This window comes from Cottoperca gobio, chromosome 3 (genome assembly GCF_900634415.1).
Source record: "Cottoperca gobio chromosome 3, fCotGob3.1, whole genome shotgun sequence".
Classification (NCBI taxonomy): domain Eukaryota; kingdom Metazoa; phylum Chordata; class Actinopteri; order Perciformes; family Bovichtidae; genus Cottoperca; species Cottoperca gobio.
Window position 1 is genome coordinate 13,836,450 of NC_041357.1, and position 19,383 is coordinate 13,855,832.

Genomic DNA, 19,383 nt, shown 5'->3' on the forward strand with positions numbered 1-19,383 from the left:
TCCCTAGATCCCTTCCGCTAGTGTTCTAACAACTTAAGAAATACTAAATGATTTCATATTTTCCCTGCTTCCTACTTTCCTTCCTTCCTTCCTTCCTTCCTTCCTTCCTTCCTTCCTTCCTTCCTGATCATGCAGGACTTCCCCGCTGCAGTATTCAGATTCTTCCCTTCACGAATACTTCTCTCAATCCATCTTTCCATTGAGTTGCTGATCCTTGTTGTCTAGTTTGTGTACCACTCTGAAGGCCTCTAGGAACTCAGTGAAGTCTATACTGCCGTCCTTGTTGAAGTCAATACTTCGGGCCAGATCATCGATGGCTCTCTCGTCGATGTCGACCCCCAGGTGGGCGCTGAAGAGACGCCAGGTGTGACGAAACTCCTCGATGGAGATCAGACCTGAACAACATACGTAGCCCATATACTGAACTGTAAGGAATACATTTTGAATTATTGACACATTTTCTTCAAAGAGATTCAACACTTTCTTTACCTGAATGGTCTTTGTCTATAATGTTGAATATTAACTCAATGTCTGTCCGGTATCTGAACAGAGTTTCAGCCATGTTTGGAGTCACCTAAAAGAAGAAAAAAAGAAAAGAAATAAAGTAGAATAAACCACCACTAGCTGCGGTGGTCGAATATGTAAAATAATCCAGGTGCCACCAGGGAATAAATGTTCATTACAAATAAAAGTATTGCACTGAAAATGAGGCTTAAGTATCAGCAGTAAAATGTACTCAATTCAAAAGTACACATTATGAAGAATTGTGCTGATGATCTCACTTTCCTGCATTCAAAAGCTCCCCACAATGTTTCTTTGTGTTATTACTGACCCATTTAGGAAGCCTTTTTTCCCCTTTTGATATTGCATGCCCGATTACCTGATATATTTTTAAGTTCCTGAAAAACTACAGGCATCAAATACGTGTGGTAGACAAAAAAGGTGCAACATTTCCCTCTGAAATGTAAAAAAATATAAACTTAAAACAAAAGGATCCCAAAATACCCTTTAAGGAGAGTACCCCTTCACTCCTCTTACCTGAGGCAGAGGAATCCCTGGTTCCATATTCTCGAAGCAGGACTGATACTTCACACTGCCATCTGGTGCCAGACGTGCTAAGTGCGGGCGAAGTGTCCTCCACGGCAGCTCCAGTCTCAGCACAGACTCCAACACCTGAGCCCATTCACTGACTGACACATTACCTGAAAGAGATAAGCTTGCATAAAACTATACATGTCTACGCTGGGCAACCATAAGTAAGGCAAACAGAGTGAGAAGAGCGCACCGGTGTTGTTGTGGTCGTACTGCTGGAGGCCTGACAGCAGCTCAGAGCGATGGGAGAACAGCTTCTCCTTCAGGGCCTTGAGAGCCGAGCCTTCTGCAGCTCGTACTCTGCAGACATACATGAAAACACAGGTCATTAACTACGACTGAGCTTTCTTACAGATATCTATTGTCACTGTTGATTAATCGTTCATTTATTTAATCGACAAATCCATGTATAATTTAGTCTATAAAACGTTCTACAAGTTAAATTAGTGACATCACGGTCATGGTTGCATCTATACATTTCTTGTTTTGACCACTAAAAAGTCCAAAAACCAAAGATATTTGGATATATTATGGGATATTTAAAACAGACAAATGCAGAACATCGTCACAGTGGAGAGACTGGAACTGGCTTATAAATGACCAAATTGAAATTTGACAATCTTATTTATTTTTGTTTAAATGAACTAATCCATCAATCAACTCATTTTTTCAGTACAGTTCAGAGGTCTGTAATGTATGTAGTAATGTGGATAATCTTCCCCAATTTTATGGACACACATGAGCACACCAGACACCTGTTGTACCTCTGTGTAAGGGTGAGTTTGCGTGTTGTGCGGCTGACTTGGTACTGGTAGAAGCGAGGGACCAGTTCTCGGCCCAATTTGATGTAGGCACCGCGGTTGCTTCCCTCCTCGTAATAGTTTGACGCTGAGAAAATGGTGATCACCTGTAGAAGAAAACATGCACGCATTTATTTCTCCGGACTCAAACATTTTTGGACAATCTGAATTATTGTCTTGCGTCCCTCTCGTCTACCTGTCCACCATGACAGAGCTCATATCCCTCCTGTTTGCACTCATGGGATCTGATGAGCAGCTGGAGTCCGTGCTGGAGCAGCAGTCTCTGGGTGACGTCGGGGCCGAAGTAGCAGCCTCCTCCTCTGAATATGTTGGGACTGCAGCCTTCTTGGGCTTTAGGGTCACTCCACAATATATCCACTATCTGCAGCAGAGAGGAAAGAAGAAGAAAAGTGCTGAATAAGACACAGAACACAATAGAGCAGAGTTGAACAATATACATTTATTTCCCACTGAATCCTCTGACCTGTTTCCATTCTCGATCATGTTGTGGAGGTAAAGGAGGGGCGACAGAGGAGAGAGAGTCCAGGAAAGGCACTTGGAGGACATTGATAGCGTAAGGCATGCTGGGAGAGGACGGGCACGGACGAGGCGAGAGGCACGATGGCGTTCGAGGAGAGCAGAGCAAAGAGGACGACGAGGACGATGAGGAGGAGGAGGAAGAAGTAGAGACAGTGCTGTCCTGTCGGCTGTGCCTGCAACGCCTCTTTCTAAAACAAATAGGTGAAGGTCTGTCATTTCAAACAACAAATCTTTTTGTACACTTTAAAAACATCGGTGGGCTGCTCGGACCTCTGGTTGGGGGTTCTGTGGTTCTTGCTGTGGCTGGGATGAGAGCTAGGCTGTCGATCTCACTCTTTTCATCTGTCTGCAAGACTGACCAATGTCCAGCTGCTCCAAACTACGTCTGGGAAACCTCAGGGCAGATTTCACCTAGAAAAGCAGACAAGGGAAGACAGAAGTAAAGTAAGGACAAAGGCATTTGTTTTCCAAATTGAAGTACAAACTGACTTATATCAAGGTCTGAGGACAGAGGGTAACGTACAGAATGTTTGTACGACTGTAAAGACTTTAGAGAACTAGTGATTTGTGGGCTATATAAATAAAACTGACTTGACTTAAGAAATGTGTTTATATGAATCCTTAGTACAGTATTAACTCTTATCAGGAGTAAATATAAAAAAAGGTAAAAATGCAACATAAAGATACATAAATAACTGTTGCACTCGTGTCCTCCTCTACTTCAATCAGTCATTTGCTGATTTTCCCTTTCAATAACTGTATGAGAACAATTGCATTGATGAATGATCATGAAAAGGCCTCAGTATGTGATGTACAACACTGAAACTTGTTTAAAAGCACTTCATTATTTAGCATTGACCTGTAACTTAAAAGCTGAAATAATTAATTAATTTTTAACAAATAAATTAACATTGACACAAATTACTTATGTACAGTGAGTGTTTCTATATACTGCCACAATCACATCATTTTTACTGAAATGTGCATCTCAACAGAGTGTGTTTGCCTCAAGACTTGTTGTTCAACAAAGTTACAAACAGGCTGCTGAAGAAAGTCTAACATGTAGGAAGCTGATAACCCAAATATTTTGCTGAGGAGTTTGTGGAGACCAAAACCAAATGGAGAGAAACATGCCAGCAGATGCTATTGTTGCTCCATGTCAGCTCGACATAACAACTACTGGTAGCCAGAACAACCACATTGATGTGTGGTGGCTGTGAATTTGTAAGCATTAAAAAAGAAGTCTGACCGTCTAGTGGCCAACATCTATTATTGCAGTTAAAGGGCTACAGGTGGAGGATGAATGGTGGGTGCTTGTTTCCTCTCACCTTGTGCCTCTCTATGGAGCTGAGGAAGTCCAGGTCGGTCTGGTCTGATATGCCTCCATGAACGATCAGGACCTTTCCGTCAATGACCGTCGCGACGGGCAGGAGACTGAAGACGTCCTGAAACAGCTGGAGGATCTCACAGCCATGAGTCTGCGCACAGTCAGCCAGATTATTAATCCACCCAGCTCCACCAGCTGTGACCGTCAGCAGTTACAAGATACAACCTGCAGAACGTGCACCTGAGTTCTGTACATATTAAAAGCAGAATAATGACATGTGTCTGGACTTTACTGTACCTTGTACTTCTGCATGACTTCTCTTGTGAATCCATATCTGAAACAATGTCAAACAAACATATTCTAGTTTTACTACCCTCGTGATTTTGGTAAACCTTGATGAATAGATGTTGTCCTACCAACCTGAGGTTCATTATGTGGTCTTCGTGGTTTCCTCGGTTCAGGTGCATGTAGTCGGGGTAAAGCAGCAAGGTAGGCGAACAGGAGGATGACCACTTCGATCGACTTTTTCCCACGGTCCACAAAGTCCCCATTGAAGACATATGGCGTCTCCACAGAGGGAAGGCCGTTCTAAACAGCAGCAACATGTTGTAGAATCAGGTCACAGAGAAGTCTTGAGTGCATGTGTTTGATGAAGCTTTGATGTCACAAACATTTGCTTGTTAATATCTTTTATGCATTTATATAAAATCAGATTATCTGCATGAAACATTCATTTTCTGTAGGTAGTGAATGACTCTAAAGATGATTGTTGTATTGGAAATAAGAAGGCTGTACAATACCTTATAAAATATGAGAAGTAAGTCATCAAGCCGGCCGTGCAGGTCACCTGTACCAAATAGCAAAATCACAGCAATTGTTGGAATCTTATTTCCGGCTCAACAGATACCTGATTTGCAGAGGTCTAAAATTCCTCAATGGTATGAAAACACCTTAACGAACCAAGCGGTGTGTATTTTCTGTTTTAGTCACAAGTATTCTTGAGTTTAATTACATGCGAATCTGCAGGAGGAGGCAGCCGCAGAAGAGGAGTCAAGTGCGTGATCAGTGTGCAAATAAACAAGACCTCTATTCTTGAAACACTGCCATTAGGATACAGTCAGCTGAATTTAAAAAACATTTGCAGACATCAGCGACCATTTAACCGGTAAGTAGGTTATTCATGTATTCAGGGGCCAACTGTACTGTGCGATATAGCAGATGCAAAAGCAGCGTCTGTTGTGTAATTAAGAATGACAAGCAATTTTGAATTAACAAGTGAAACTGTGGTCATGGTCACCCACCACATATAGTGATCTCATTGGTGTAAGATGTCGACAAGTGGATGATGTTGGGCATCTGCTTGAGGAGCTTCTTGGTCTCGTACAGCAGCTGCAGAACATATCTGGCATGTAGAGTCTGCGTGGAAGAAAAGTGATGTCCTAAAAAGCACCGAAATATAAACCAAGATAATCCAAAGTAAAAGAGAGAGAGAGAGACCCATGTTACTGTACCTGCTGCTCTTTAAATGCACCGAGGAGAGCGTTCGTATCAGAGACAGAGAGAGGAAACGAGAGTCGGGGCCCGGTGTACGACTCTGGTACAGTGATCAAGTTGGAGCAGGTCTCTCTATCTAACCAGGGGTCCACCACCGGGACCAGCAGCTGGGAGATCAAGTCTGGAGGACACAGCGTGAGGAGAAGTGAACATACTGAACTCATCGTTACTGAATGTGACTGCATTGAAAAACTAGAGGTCCACAAATATACAAAGTGAGAATGATGAACAGCATGTCTGAACTAAACGTAGGACAATTGTAGACAATGATAATTACTAAAAGTAGGTCATATCAAAAAAATCTTCTATATGTAATCTTATTTCACGGTTTCAATATATATTGTGATATATATATATATTATTACAAATGGAAATATTTTATTTTTTACTCCGCTACATATATTTAATAACTTAAGTTACTAATTTATTTTTGGTTTCGGATTAATAATATAAAGTATAATCAACAAATTAAAAACTAAAATTATAAATCATATTTATTAAAACAAAAATGATAAATCATATTTATTAAAACAAAAATGATTATGTATTGGTCTGGGTTAAGATAAGATAAAGCTTTATCGATCCCTGGAGAGAAAATCATAAAGTATATACAGTACTCTGATTATTACACTTCTTCATCACATTTCATTAGATGTTATTGTGCTATAAACAACTAAAATGATGTTTTGTGTGATCCTATATCACCTACATTACAAGCCGTTTCAAACCTTGAAAACATCAAATTAAAATGCAAGTGTTCAAGGATTTCTAGCTTCCTCGTGGGAACCCTGAACATGAACGAAGTCAAATCTTTTTTGGGGAAAAAAACAAGGGTTTACCCACGGCAAAATAAATCCCATATGTAGTTCCTTGTACTAAACAGCTTGACACGGCACCACATCCAGCTCTGTGTGACCTCACTGTTTAAAAGACCACTCCAATATGCTAATGAGAACCTCTAATTTATGCAAACAAACAAGGCATGAACGGACATCTACCTCCAGGCCTATTTCTCTTTTGCAAGTCTTTTGTCTATTTCCCACTAAGTTTCTATTAAATCTCCTATATTCTGTCACACACACAAACACAGATGCTGTATAATAAATAAACGTATGTTATCTCAAAGTAAAATCGACGTAGAGGATGTACTGCAGATGTTAAGCAATAAGGGCTGACCTAAGGATGAGCTAGTCAATGGAGCATTATGCTTTTTAACTGGACATACTTCAGCCACAGCTGTGTCAGTGCAACACACCGACACGTTAGCCTCCACATTCACAGTAGTTGCTAAGCAACAGGGTATACGCAATGGGTTTCGTAATGTAGACCAAAATACAGCAGCACACCTGACACAACTGGTGTTAAAAAAAAATTCTGTTTTTATCATTTAATTTCACATAAATCAATAATCAAAACCTAAAAAAAATCAATGAAATGCTCAAAATAACCTCACAAATGTAAGTTTCAGTATTTCTGAGACACAGACAGTCCTGTAGGTGCTATTAGGAGTGAATACTTCACATGTACAGTGCAAGTCCTGCATTCATGTCCATATGACCAGTCAGAAAATGTTATTTTATTTAAAATAAAATCAACTTTACCTTCAACATTTCAAATAGTGAGGATGAAGTTCAATACTATATATTCTTAATATTCTGGAAGAGTATTTTGGCTCCTAACCTGGTCCATTTCCATTCAACTGAGTGAAGTTGTCGAGCATAAAACTGAAGAAACTGGAGAGCTAAAGGAAGATAAAACAGAACACGTTTAAGCTTTATGGTGCTTCTGTGAATTAGCATACATGAGTGTATGTGAGTTTTTAAGCAGGAGGAAATGCCTGTGCGGAGAGTCACCTGTAGCTGGTCCTGTTCCCCGGCGTATTCAATGGACTGAAAGATGTTCCATGTGTACCTGCGCCTCATCTCCAAACGGGCCATGTAGCGCCGGTACCATCGCTGGATCAAAACAGCTGCCTTCATAGCTACGACAAAAACCCAGCTGTTACATTTCATTTAGATCTGAACAATATTTTAAATATCTGAAGTACATGAAAATGACATGTGGTAGTGAGTATTATAGCACAGCAATTTTAATATAGTACACAGTGACAGGAACATTTCCTTACATCTGCGTCTCTAAGCCAAGAAGTGATTCTGATCCAACAGTTAACTTCTAATGATTCTTTTGTCGTTTAGAATTCATCAGGTTAATATGTAAAAATGCACAAGTCACATATGTCACAGACTGATCTATAGAGATGAGCAGGGTCTTACTCAGAGCCGGGCAGGGAGTCTTAACTGTGTCATCTGAGAGAAGAAGAAAAAACTACAATTCAGCATAAGAAACTGGTAATTAAATAAAATCATGTGCAAGACAACACTCTCTCTCCTCTCTCTCCTCTCTCTCTCACCTCTCTCTCTCTCGCTCTCTCTCTCTCTCCCCTCTCTCTCTCCTCTCTGTCTGTCTCTCTCCCCTCTCTGTCTCTCTCTCTCTCTCCCCTCTCTCTCTCCTCTCTGTCTGTCTCTCTCACCTCTCTCTCTCTCTCTCTCTCTCTCTCTCCTCTCTGTCTCTCTCTCTCCCCTCTCTGTCTCTCTCTCTCTCTCTCTGTCTCTCTCCTCTCTCTCGCCTCTCTCTCTCTCTCTCTCTCTCTCTCTCTCTCTCTCTCTCTCACCTCTCTCTCCTCTCTGTCTCTCTCTCTCCCCTCTCTCTCTCTCTCTCTCTCCTCTCTGTCTCTCTCCCCTCTCTGTCTCTCTCTCTCTCCCCTCTCTCCCCTCTCTGTCTCTCTCTCTCTCTCTGTCTCTCTCCTCTCTCTCTCTCTCTCTGTCTGTCTGTCTGTCTCTCTCTCCTCTCTCTCTCTCCTCTCTCTGCCAGGCAGGCAGGCAGGCAGGCAGGCAGGCACACACACACACACACACACACACACACTAGAGATAACAAGACACAGGGGAGGTCATGAGCGACAGTGAGAATGGAAAAACTAAGCAAATTAAGAGCTTGCAGCAGAAACGACACTCATTAAAGAGAGAAGACAGACTGTGAAGAAAGAAAAGCACAATCTGTCAAACATCTGGCCGTGTGTGCAACAAGTCTGAGGAAAATCTACTACAGCGGCAATTAATTATCATCAGATTCATACTACATAGTGTGACATTGAGATGCCATGACTACTGCTAACAATAGCAGTATAATATTACATAATTCCTTAGAAATTAAGAAGACAAAAAATTAGCAAGAAAAGTACTTCGACTGCAACTAATGATTATTTTCATCATCGATTAGACTGCCAATTACTTTAATTAATTATATAGTTTATGAAATGTAAAAATAGCTGACAAAATGCCCATCACAGAGTCCAAGATGACTTATTCAAATGTGTTATTTTGCCAAAAACCTGAAGATATTCAGTTTACAACGATATTGAGAGAAAAGTAGCAAATCTTTACATTTGAGAAGCTGAAAACAAACACATTTTGGCATTTTTGTTTAAAAACTAATTGACTTATTGTTCCAACTCTAGTTTTCAATGTGGACTGAGAGGACAACTATTTGAGGATCTACACTGTGATTTTGTCATGATGTCAGACTGTATGAAGACAAATGTGTACTCCAATTAGTATCCAGCTCTTATGGAATATTTGTGCTCACCTGGTCTGTGAACACTGTCAGCTGAAATGTCTTTACCTGTCTCAACTCTTTTCCCTTGTGTCTCCGTAGCAACGGAGGTGCCACATCCCATGATGGCCAACAAGGAGGTCCCGGGGCTCACATCAGTCAGTGCTTCCAAGGCGTAGACACATCTGGCTGGTGGCATGAGACCTGACAATACTGCATCAGTCAGTGTATATTTGAAAGAAAAAGAGAATAACAGAGTTTCACTCGGATGTCAGAAACACTTTAGTCTCACGTCACAGCAACAAATGTGAATCAGGCTTTAATATACAAACCTCACAAAACATGCCACAATAAAGAAACCCTGGGGATAAAATTAAGCTTGTAAATGGCTGCTAATCACGCGTCAACACTGTTAGACAACCCCCGTTTATATTGTAGGCTAAGGAACAAATACAACTAAAAAGATCAATGCTGATAATTGCGCATTACTTTTCTAAATGTTCACACATATTTCAGTTCACACGCATCCAGTGAATCATCCCAGTGTTTTTGTTCCTACCTGTAGTTTGTATCCGTGCGATGCGGAAATCATGGAGAAACAATCCATGTGATGCACAAATAAATAAATACAATTTAAAAAAAAAACTTACGTCGAAACTTTGGCCAAAATGTTGTGCAACACGTCTTCTAAATGACTGTTAAGACATGGTTTGAGTTTAAACGATATTATTAGCAGTAAAAGTGTTCCTAGCGAAGCTGTGGACGCTGCGCGAGCTGCTGCTGAAGGAGGAGACGAGCGCGCGCAGAGCAGGCGGAGGCATCACCAGGTGGATTTACAGCACAGAAAACAGTGCAGTCTCTCTTTATCTCTGAAATATTCCCCAGGACTCATTTCACTCGTGCAAATCACTGTTGTGCCCGTACATGTAGCGAAACGAGGAGGATGCCAGTTTACATTTAAAAGCAAACAGGAGGGCTACCTCCACTCTTATTAAAACACTCCCCCTTTTCTTTTTTTTTGTACGTTTTTAATGCAGACTCCAAAATGAGAGCAGAGGTCACTGGATTTCAACTGGAAAAGAGAGCTCACTTGCTACCTCAATTTGTTATCTAAAAGACTGAAAATGATAGCCGGATAAGGCATGTCCACTGAAGCATGTTTACCAAAGAAATGCAACCAGACTAAACTAAATTATTCCAGATCAGGAATTCACAACCAAAACTTTGAACAAAATCTGCCCATAAACCCTGTTAAATCTTGACATTTTAAATTGTACAACTTGTATTTGTTCAGTTTGTCATTAATAATCTTCCATATATAAAACTACTGCTTGGGTTTGAGTACTTAATTATTTTGAATTTACTGATTTAGCATGCAAAACGTGCATTAAAAAAAGGCAACAGATTAAAAATTAAAACTCTTTAATGATAAAAGTTAATACAATGATATGTTCCAACTCTTCATGCTGCAGCTCTCGTACGAATCCTGTGTTGTACAAGTGTGACAGCAGCACTGATCTCCTGCAGAGTGATCACTTTAAGTCTGTTGGTTTTTGACAGCCGGGAAGCCTCCAAGCTCACCAGTCTGAGCAGGACTGGTTTGGGAAAACTGAGCCGACTGGTCAGGAAGTCTGGACTCGTCATCGCAGCCGGACGGACCTGCAGAAGAGATGGAAAGCTGCAGGTTAGTTGCACTTTGATTCTTTTCATGGTCTTAATCCAAAGCACTGCAACCTGTAAAGTCCACTTAAAATGGTATTTTTATGATCCGTCATATTAAACACAAGTGTTGGTCAGCTTTAATCACCACATGTCCCTGCAGAAAGTTACTGCTTTTGCTGTAGTTCTAACCTCTTTATGTGCTCTGTAGATAAGCATGGTGTGGGCTCGAATCCTTTTCTTTGTTTGTGGAGCAAGCCTGCGCGTTGATCGGACAGGAGCCTTCATTTTGCTGTGTCAGTTCTGTCAAAAACAAAGAGTGTGTGAGGAGTGAAAAGGATGTTATAATGAACACCAATTTAAGACAGCTTTGCTTAATTAGGCTTAATTACTTTCACCTAGCAGGCTTTGAAACCTTCAGTGTGAGTTCAGACATCTTTGGCCTGAGTATCTACAGGAGGCAGAAAAGTTGTATTTATTTATCACTTTTGAATTCTATACCTGCTCTTATCTGTGAGATAATGGAATATGTATACTCACAACCATGGCTGCATCTTGAGACATTTATTTTTGTTATTCTGGAGTGACGAATTTCACACATTTAGAAATTTCCTTCATCACTTAGTTATCACAATTCTTATCACCAGAGAAATAAACTCACAGAGAAGCAACATTTTGTATTCATTTGTGGAGATTCTTTCCTCTCATTTTACAGTTTATTTAGAAACGTTCAGCTCTGAGAAGTTGTAGATTTACTTGAGTGGAGAGGGGATGTTGAAATACAAGCAGATTTTATTCTAAGGTACACTTTCTTTATGTGTTTTCATGGTGTCTAATCTTCATGTGACGATCCAATACTGAATTACTGAGCCTGATACTTTTATTGATAAATATCTGATAACAATGTCAGATATTAGCTGATATGCTCAATGTTTTTCTTTTATAACATAAACAAATCACATTAAAAAAAGCATTTCTGATAAGAATCCGTTAAATTTGGCGATGAACAATCTGTGGACTTTTACAGTTGAAAAATAAACAGTCGCTTTATCCGTTGGGCTCTGCTGAACATTTGAATACATTTGAATTATATGAATTAAATATTATTTTATCTTCTTATATTTTATTTCTTTCTCTCTTTTTATATGTATTAAAATTAACATGCTAATGCCAATGGCAATGCAACAAACATACAAGTAGAGCCATACAGTCAAACAAAATTCGACCTTCTGGTCAATCATATGGATCACAAGGCCCAGCATAAACCATCGCCACCCTCCAAGAAAAACACACACGCACACACACACACGTACGCACGCACGCACGCACACGCACACGCACACGCACACGCACACGCACACGCACACGCACCCCCAGCCCAAAGCTGTCGCATATCCGATTGACCACACTGGCCTTTGTTTTTGTCTGCAGGATTTTTGACCTCTGTGGCTTTGCAGTGATTTAAAGAATATATGGTGGTCGTTGATGGTGGTGTGTGAACAGCTGTAGGAGGGGCTTTGTCAGATAAGGATGGCATTAGGTAAGGCCATTAGTGTCCCGTGGATTATTGTAATCCAGCCTCTCTTTCACTGCTGGCTCGGTTGCTCAGTCTACAATCGGTGTCGTCTGGTTTGGAGCAGGTTGGACGATGGCTCTCTACGTGCAGCGTTTCCTGCTGGCCCTGCTTCTTCTGGGAGCTAATGGTAAGATTCCAGTCTTTACGCTCTTTTCACTGCTGCACACATAATCTGTGTGATTTAGAAAGTCACCTCAAACTGGACAATATGTTGAAGGAAACTCTGATTCCTAACTGAGAAATTGACAAATATATCAGATTTTCTCAGTAATCCTTGAGATTACCATCCAGGTTTATTCTCCGTAACGCCGTGCTTGATTGGTGTCTCTGTTGAGTTTATTTACCTTTTCTTAATATGGTTAAATTGACAGATTAATGCACATATTTTGTTTACTAGAGCGGATGATTACTGTGTCCTAACAGTCTTTTTTTTCTCTCCTGTGTTCTTTCTGTCCATCTGCCTGAACAGTGTTCATCAGCATTCACGCTCAAGAGGTACGAAGAAACCTCAGAAAAATATCAGAGATGATTGAACTGTTCAAATCAGCAGTGTTTGCATAAAATGCACCAGAGTTTAAAAAAACCAAACACTTTTAGATCAGCCGCACCAGAGACATTTCATCTTGGAGTTTAGCAATATCTCTCCAGTTGACATTGGTCAATGTCAAAATGATTTTAATGAAATAAACACTGAGATGAGATATTAGAAGGTTCCGTCTCTTTGCTGCATCATTGTCTTCCCAGTCATCCGTGAAATTATTATTTCTATGTTATTTTATGCAAACCAGCTGTATTTAAAAAATAACGGTATTTATATACATTTAGTATTTCTGATGACACTATTTTGGATTGCATCTACTAAATGTTGTATTTGTTTATATGAGGCGGGAGTGTCTGAGGCGTGGACCAGCAGGTCTTGCAAATGTGATTGTGAAGGAGGTGAATCCCCGACTGAGTTCTCCTCCATTGGGGCCGGCTCTTCCATGGTGCGAGGAGTGGACTGCATGCCAGGTAAGAACCATTAAATACGGTCCTCTCTCTGAAAACCCCACCGTTTTCTGTGCCAGTAACCTGTAACTTTCTTAAAAATAATTCTCCAACTGATGTTCTTTGTCCATTCATGATGGATTTCACGTCACATTTTACCACACACTGAGCACAGATTGTCTCATTTCTAATGAAGCCACTCTTTGACCTACTAATTAAGTGACTTTTGTTGATGAAGATGATCAAATTGAATCAGTAAACTAATCATATCGCTTGTAACGAGGACTTAATTGTGATGGCAGTGATAGATTCAGATAATGAACGTGAGAGTGGACGAGCACAAGAACTATATGTTTGATTGTTTAACCTGTTGCAAATCTAGCGGACAACGCAGTAAATTTGCAACTACCGCTGATTTTTTATTATCAATTACCTCCCGAATATCTTCTCAATTCATGGATTAATCGTTCTGTTCATGACATTTAAAGAAGCTACATCCATTATTTTGAGAGGCTAGAAAGATAATTTAAATGAATGATTGACTAATGGACAAATAGTTTGCAGATGGATGTAGAGTTTTAATGTGTGTGTTTGTGCGTGTGATAGAGATAGAGAGAAAGGGAATCTCTAAATGTACATGTACATGCATGAGTGCATTAGACCCCAGATTTGACGCCACAGGGTGGACATGCTCCACTGGACATCCTCAGAGAAGATGATGCAGATGGAGCCATAATAATCCGCATCAAAACACACAATATAGACAATCGTGGGATTCATGTGGCAGATTTTTGAGTTTGGATGCAGCAGTTGACAAAATGATCTATTAGTAGCTGGTATGGAGTTTTTGATCATATCACATCATAATCATAAGCAGATGGACATTTCCATTTTTCAAATCACTTTAAGGACTTGGCCTGAGGTTTAACTTTCCACCAAATCTCTGTGAAATCTGTTTTCGCACAAACACAAAAGGACTCCTTTTTTGGGCCATTCATTTGGCCAGAGATATAAAGATCAGACTTGAATCATGTCAGGCTTGAAGAGAAGAGAAAGGCAGAGCTGATGTACAGTGAAAGGGTTTTCCTCAGTGAATCAATGCGTGTCAACTGAGCCACAAATCACATGGCAACGGGTGACGGACAGAAGAAAGAAGTTCAGCAGATATTCATTATCTCAGAACATGATGCTCCGATTATGGGGCTCGTAATAGACTGTGCCGATTGCACAATAACAGAAACCAGCAATTACCTCAACATGGACCTGGTGATGATAAAAGATGAGCGAGACAGACTTTCCTGCGCGGCCTCAGACTTTATTTATTCCAAAAACACGGTTTTCCCATTAATTCAGCCATCTGAATATGTTTTATTCTTCTCTTGAAATACATTAGGGAGGACTATAGAGTAATTTGCATTACTGTTATGTAAACACTTATCTTCTGACTCACACAGGCGCTGCGGCTGCTGCTGTATGCGTTGTAATACAGGGATTAGACAGGATGTGACCCTGTGCCAGATAGGCTTAAGCCAGTAGTAAACAAAAGCGCAGCAGGTTTCTGCTCCACGTATCCACAGCTGATGTTATTCCTGAAACTTTAGAGGGAAAAAAACTCACTCATGTGCAGGTCTATTATCTCTCCCATTCATGTATTTGTAATGCGTTTTTAGTGGAAGTGAGAGGACAGATTGAAAGATGAAAACATGGGACCAACATGGAGCTAAAGCTGCGGAGTGTAGAACATGGCCATCTGTCCGCCTGCCCCCCTAATGGACATCTCTGATCTCTCACGGTGGAGAATTAAACTGCAGGCTTTTAGGATAGGATATGGGTCACTTTGGGTCTGCTAACGGCAGGGGCTTTGGGAGCGGGAGGGTGTGAGGATGGGGAAAGAGGAAACTATAGAGGGATGGAGAATTAAGCACCTAAAAAGGTTTATAGTGATGATCATTTGCTTGTCACATCCCAGTGTTTACTGCATAGCTGGTGGCAGATATGTTTGTGTTCTCCTTTGCCCGGTGTGGTGACTTTCAAATCCATGTGGCCAGGGGGTCTTTTAAAAATGATGTTAATAACTTAATATAACAAAAGAGGTTTAAATTAAGGCCTCTGTTTCATAAATCTGCATCTGATCCTCCTGCAGAGTGTCCGTACCACAAGCCTCTGGGCTTTGAGGCTGGATCAGTGAGTCCAGACCAGATCACCTGCTCCAACCAGGACCAGTACACCGGCTGGTTCTCCTCGTGGGTCCCAGGCAAGGCCCGGCTCAACAGTCAGGGCTTTGGGTAGGTACAGGCCAGCATGTTTTCAATTCAGCATCTTTTCTGTCCACAAAAAAATAATAAAATAAAAATATGCATTTTATTTTTGTGAGGAATAGTAAAAAAAAAAAAATGCAGTCAAAGAGAGAGATGCAACACTTCTCTCATTATGTAAGATGCATTTGGTAAGGTTGACATGCCAATATGCTCTCGCTTAAAGACAATAAGATATAAATAAACAGGCAATGCAAGAATAGATATGCTAAATAAAACTGTGGACTCTGAGGAGCTGTTATGCTCAGTGTTGAAGGCTTTCAGTTTTTGAATAGTTTTTTCCGCCTGCAATAGTAAATAGTAGAATCTTAACGACCCCTGAAAATCATGTGTTTGCTCACCTCCAGTGGTTTGACTTCTCACCTGCCTGCAGTGAAGTACAGGTGTACTTCAAATCAAATCAAATGTATTTATATAGCCTAATATCACAAATTACACATTTGTCTCAGTGGGCTACAGCATATGGCACCTTCTGTCCTTAGACCCTCGCACCGCACAAGGAAAAACTCCCTAAAATAAACCCCACAACTAAAGGGGGAAAAATGGAAGAAACCTCAGGGAGAGCAACTGAGGAGGGATCCCTCTCCCAGGACAGACAGACGTGCAATAGATGTCGTGTGTTGAGAATAAACAACATAGTCAAAATACATCAAGACCCCATGCAGCCGGTATTGGGTTACAGGAGCAGCCGAGCACAAACTTGCTTGAAACAAGTTTGAAACGTTCACCCATGGGTACACTGTCATGTCTTACTGGGACACCTGACCTTACACCCAGTGTCTGTGTTTCTCCTGCAGGTGTGCCTGGCTGTCTAAGTTCCAGGACAGTAATCAGTGGGTGCAGATTGACCTGACGGAGGTGAAGTTGGTGTCAGGGATCCTCACCCAGGGCCGCTGTGACGCTGAGGAGTGGATCACCAAGTACAGCGTTCAGTACCGCATAGACGAGAAACTCAACTGGATCTATTACAAAGACCAGACTGGAAACAACAGGGTCAGTTGAACCCAGGCAGAAAGAAACACTCTAGAAACAAACATCTGGTCACCACTGGTCTTATTTTGACAAAACTTGAAATTCTGCCATTTACAAACAGTACACTGATTGGTCACAATTCATTTTAAAAGACAGTTACAGGTTATTGCTTTTTATTTGATTTGATCTTTGTTACAGAAACGTGATGAAATCTGATCTGATGAAGATCTGTTATCATGACAGAAAATATATTTTTTATAATTGAATAATTGTTTAAGTCAGTTATCAATCCGAAATGCCAAACAGTTGTGCTTCTCAAAATTTAGAATAGACTGCTTTCTTTGCTTTATATCATCGTAAACACATTTTATTATAGATTTAACTATGAATTCATATTCAATAATGTAAATAATTGTTTGCTGCAGCTCTACATTATAATCATTATTGATATTATTAGTATTAACTCACACAGTTTCTCTCAGTATGTCTAAATTAATCCATCCTGACCTTCCGCTCCTCCCTTTCTCAGGTGTTTTACGGAAACTCTGACCACTCCTCGTCTGTGCAGAACCTCCTGCGGCCGCCCATCGTGGCGCGCTACATCCGCATCATCCCCCTTGGATGGCACACACGCATCGCCCTGCGCCTGGAGCTGCTGCTCTGCATGAACAAATGCAATTGAACCTTTCCTCCCCGCCATCCCCGAGGCCTTCTCCCGAAACTTCATCTATACCTAAATTGCTCCATCGTCAGTGTGTGGTCTGTTATTATATCCACAGATGTGGCCCCCTCCAGCTACATGCGCAACACCACCAATTGAAGACAAAAACATTCAGTTTTTAAAATACAAACCAAACAGTTTGACTTATGTGATTTCATTCAAATGTTTGTTTGATGTGCTCAATGAGCTTTCATTCACTCCACTCTCCATTGTCTCTGTTAAACCAGTCTCACACTGGGGGCTTTCATTTGGTGAGTTCTCAATAGATTGTGCCATTTGCAATGAAATGGCATAAATTCAAAGCAATAATTAGGCATGGAGAGGGAGAGGCAGCGTTGCTATGGAGGTTGTATCCAAAGGTCTGAGACAAGCTCTTCCAAAACATTTGTGTCCTCCTGTGAAAGCCTGTCTGCTCCTCTTGATATTAACGGTACACAGGGACCTCTCAGTCTCTCCTTCTTAATCCTTAAAGCATAAGGTTGGTGATATTCTACATTTCTCTTCCTGTCAACAAATCCCATAAAAAGATCAAAACAAGTATCGTGTGTGAGACCAAAGGCATATCTATAATCTTTTTATACGTTTATTTGTATTATTCCCAAAAACTATTATAAATTCATCAATGAGCCACAGTGTGTGACATTTTCCTTCATTACAAAACACTTTAGTTTATTTTGAGTCAATAACATACTTGATCCTGCTGCTCTAAATACTCAATGGCTCAGTGTGTATAAAATGTGTATTGATCCACAGTTGAAAATAGTCCCCAACAAATGCAATATTTACTCTTGTAAGTACTACAGTGCCAAGCTGTTTTTCTTTTTCTTTTAAATCAATATAAATAATAAAATTGTGACCCCTTAAAAAAAAGAAAATGGATTTTCATCTTCAGTTTGCACAATGGTGTTTGATCTTACTGCCTCAGACAGGATAGATACGCCAGAACATATTGAGAAAAGGAGAACTTGAGAAGATTTTGTTTCTATTAATGAGATTTGTTGATAATAAGAACTCTGTGGAATAATGCCAGACCTTTTCTTTAAATACACCTGTGATTTCACTTTTCTCTTTTTTGTTTGTAAACACTGACCCTTTTTACAGATATCAGTGCTATGTAAAGATGGAGGGATGGAAAATATGTTTGTGGTTAACTCCTGATTTTTTTGTCTCTAACATTTCAATACATTTTCCCATGGTGCTGTGAGAATACACTACAAACTGTGAAGATGTGTTCTTTATTGTATCTTTAAACTATTTCCTTGATTAAATGAATACTTGTTTCATGTCTTGTCTCCCGTGGTGTCAGTTTGTGCTACAAAACAAACATATGAGCCGTTCAAAAATGTACAGTTGGCTTTTATTATGAGACCCTATAATTTTTAAAGTAGAATGGTCAGTATAGATACACTCTATTATTTCTATGTACACCCTGTAAGAAGTGGGAAACAGCTTAATGAAAAAAAAAGAACGGATGTTTTAGGAAACACATTCATATTTGTGAACAAAAATTCTTCATCTTCTCATCTCAGTCATCAGTGTATGTGACTTGCTGGGGGTTGAAGTCTCCATTTCCATCTGAAGTGTTGAGTCAGTAAGCTAATATAAGGCTTCGGGTCACTGGCAAGGCAAGCTTTGTCATCACAATGTCCCATCAATGATATAGACAAACCCACGTCAGCAGTCATTTACAATCAGTAGCATTCAGGATTCTTAATAATACACAACATGGGGCAGTTTTACCAGCCCTGGGTCATGTTCAAAAAATTGTAAATAAAAAAATGTATTGCAGAGCGATGTCTTGAAATTCTATGTGGATGTGGTTCTTTTGCTTTTATCACATTCTCCTAATGGAAATCCTTCTCTGCGCTATATTTGGCTCCTATTAACTAGCCACTGATTTGGCTTGTACACTTTTCATTAGTCTAAGTCTCTTTCTGAATGTTATTGCTTTCAATCAGCCGTGAAGTCTTTTTTTTCATTTTCATTCTTTCGACAGATGGGAAAACAAAAAATGAAATTCTCCAAAATTCTCTCTTTAGTCCAAAGATGTCTTGAATTTTGCACGAATCCAGCCATCCTTCTTTCCTTTTATTCCCTCCTCCTGTGATATAAAAGCTTTTCTTCTTCACTTTAAGCTTCAAAACCGCAGAGGAAGAGGAAGGAACGAAGGGTAAAGGTAAGACTGGAAGGTAAACTATGCTGTATATTTTGCCTAGGCCACTGAAAGT

At 40.3% G+C, this 19,383-nt stretch overlaps 2 protein-coding genes across 4 annotated transcripts; one reads left to right on the forward strand and one right to left on the reverse strand.

Annotated features, from left to right (window-relative positions):
* Positions 1 to 104: 104 nt before the first annotated feature.
* On the reverse strand, positions 105 to 9,569 carry ppef1 (protein phosphatase, EF-hand calcium binding domain 1). The gene is given in 21 exon segments (XM_029457575.1): positions 105 to 395; positions 490 to 574; positions 1,039 to 1,202; positions 1,286 to 1,392; positions 1,857 to 1,999; positions 2,089 to 2,274; positions 2,377 to 2,620; positions 2,703 to 2,756; positions 2,758 to 2,843; positions 3,761 to 3,910; positions 4,057 to 4,093; positions 4,180 to 4,247; positions 4,249 to 4,347; positions 4,560 to 4,606; positions 5,061 to 5,175; positions 5,271 to 5,434; positions 6,994 to 7,054; positions 7,167 to 7,294; positions 7,587 to 7,619; positions 8,995 to 9,138; positions 9,485 to 9,569. Coding segments are annotated over 20 exon segments (2,313 nt in total). The 5' UTR covers positions 9,125 to 9,138; positions 9,485 to 9,569; the 3' UTR covers positions 105 to 183.
* Positions 9,570 to 10,490: 921 nt separating this feature from the next.
* Positions 10,491 to 18,440, forward strand: rs1a (retinoschisin 1a). 3 transcript variants are annotated; one of them, XM_029426002.1, is made up of 8 exons: positions 10,510 to 10,609; positions 12,016 to 12,124; positions 12,225 to 12,287; positions 12,630 to 12,655; positions 13,045 to 13,171; positions 15,291 to 15,432; positions 16,260 to 16,455; positions 16,964 to 18,440. In XM_029426002.1, exons 2-8 carry the CDS (start codon positions 12,115 to 12,117, stop codon positions 17,114 to 17,116), a joined length of 717 nt encoding a protein of 238 aa, XP_029281862.1. In that variant the 5' UTR covers positions 10,510 to 10,609; positions 12,016 to 12,114; the 3' UTR covers positions 17,117 to 18,440. The 3 variants fall into 3 exon arrangements, with proteins under 3 accessions (XP_029281871.1, XP_029281878.1, XP_029281862.1); XM_029426011.1 differs by lacking the exon at positions 12,016 to 12,124 and having other exon boundaries at positions 10,491 to 10,609; positions 12,194 to 12,287; XM_029426018.1 differs by lacking the exon at positions 12,016 to 12,124 and having other exon boundaries at positions 10,501 to 10,609.
* Positions 18,441 to 19,383: the final 943 nt, after the last annotated feature.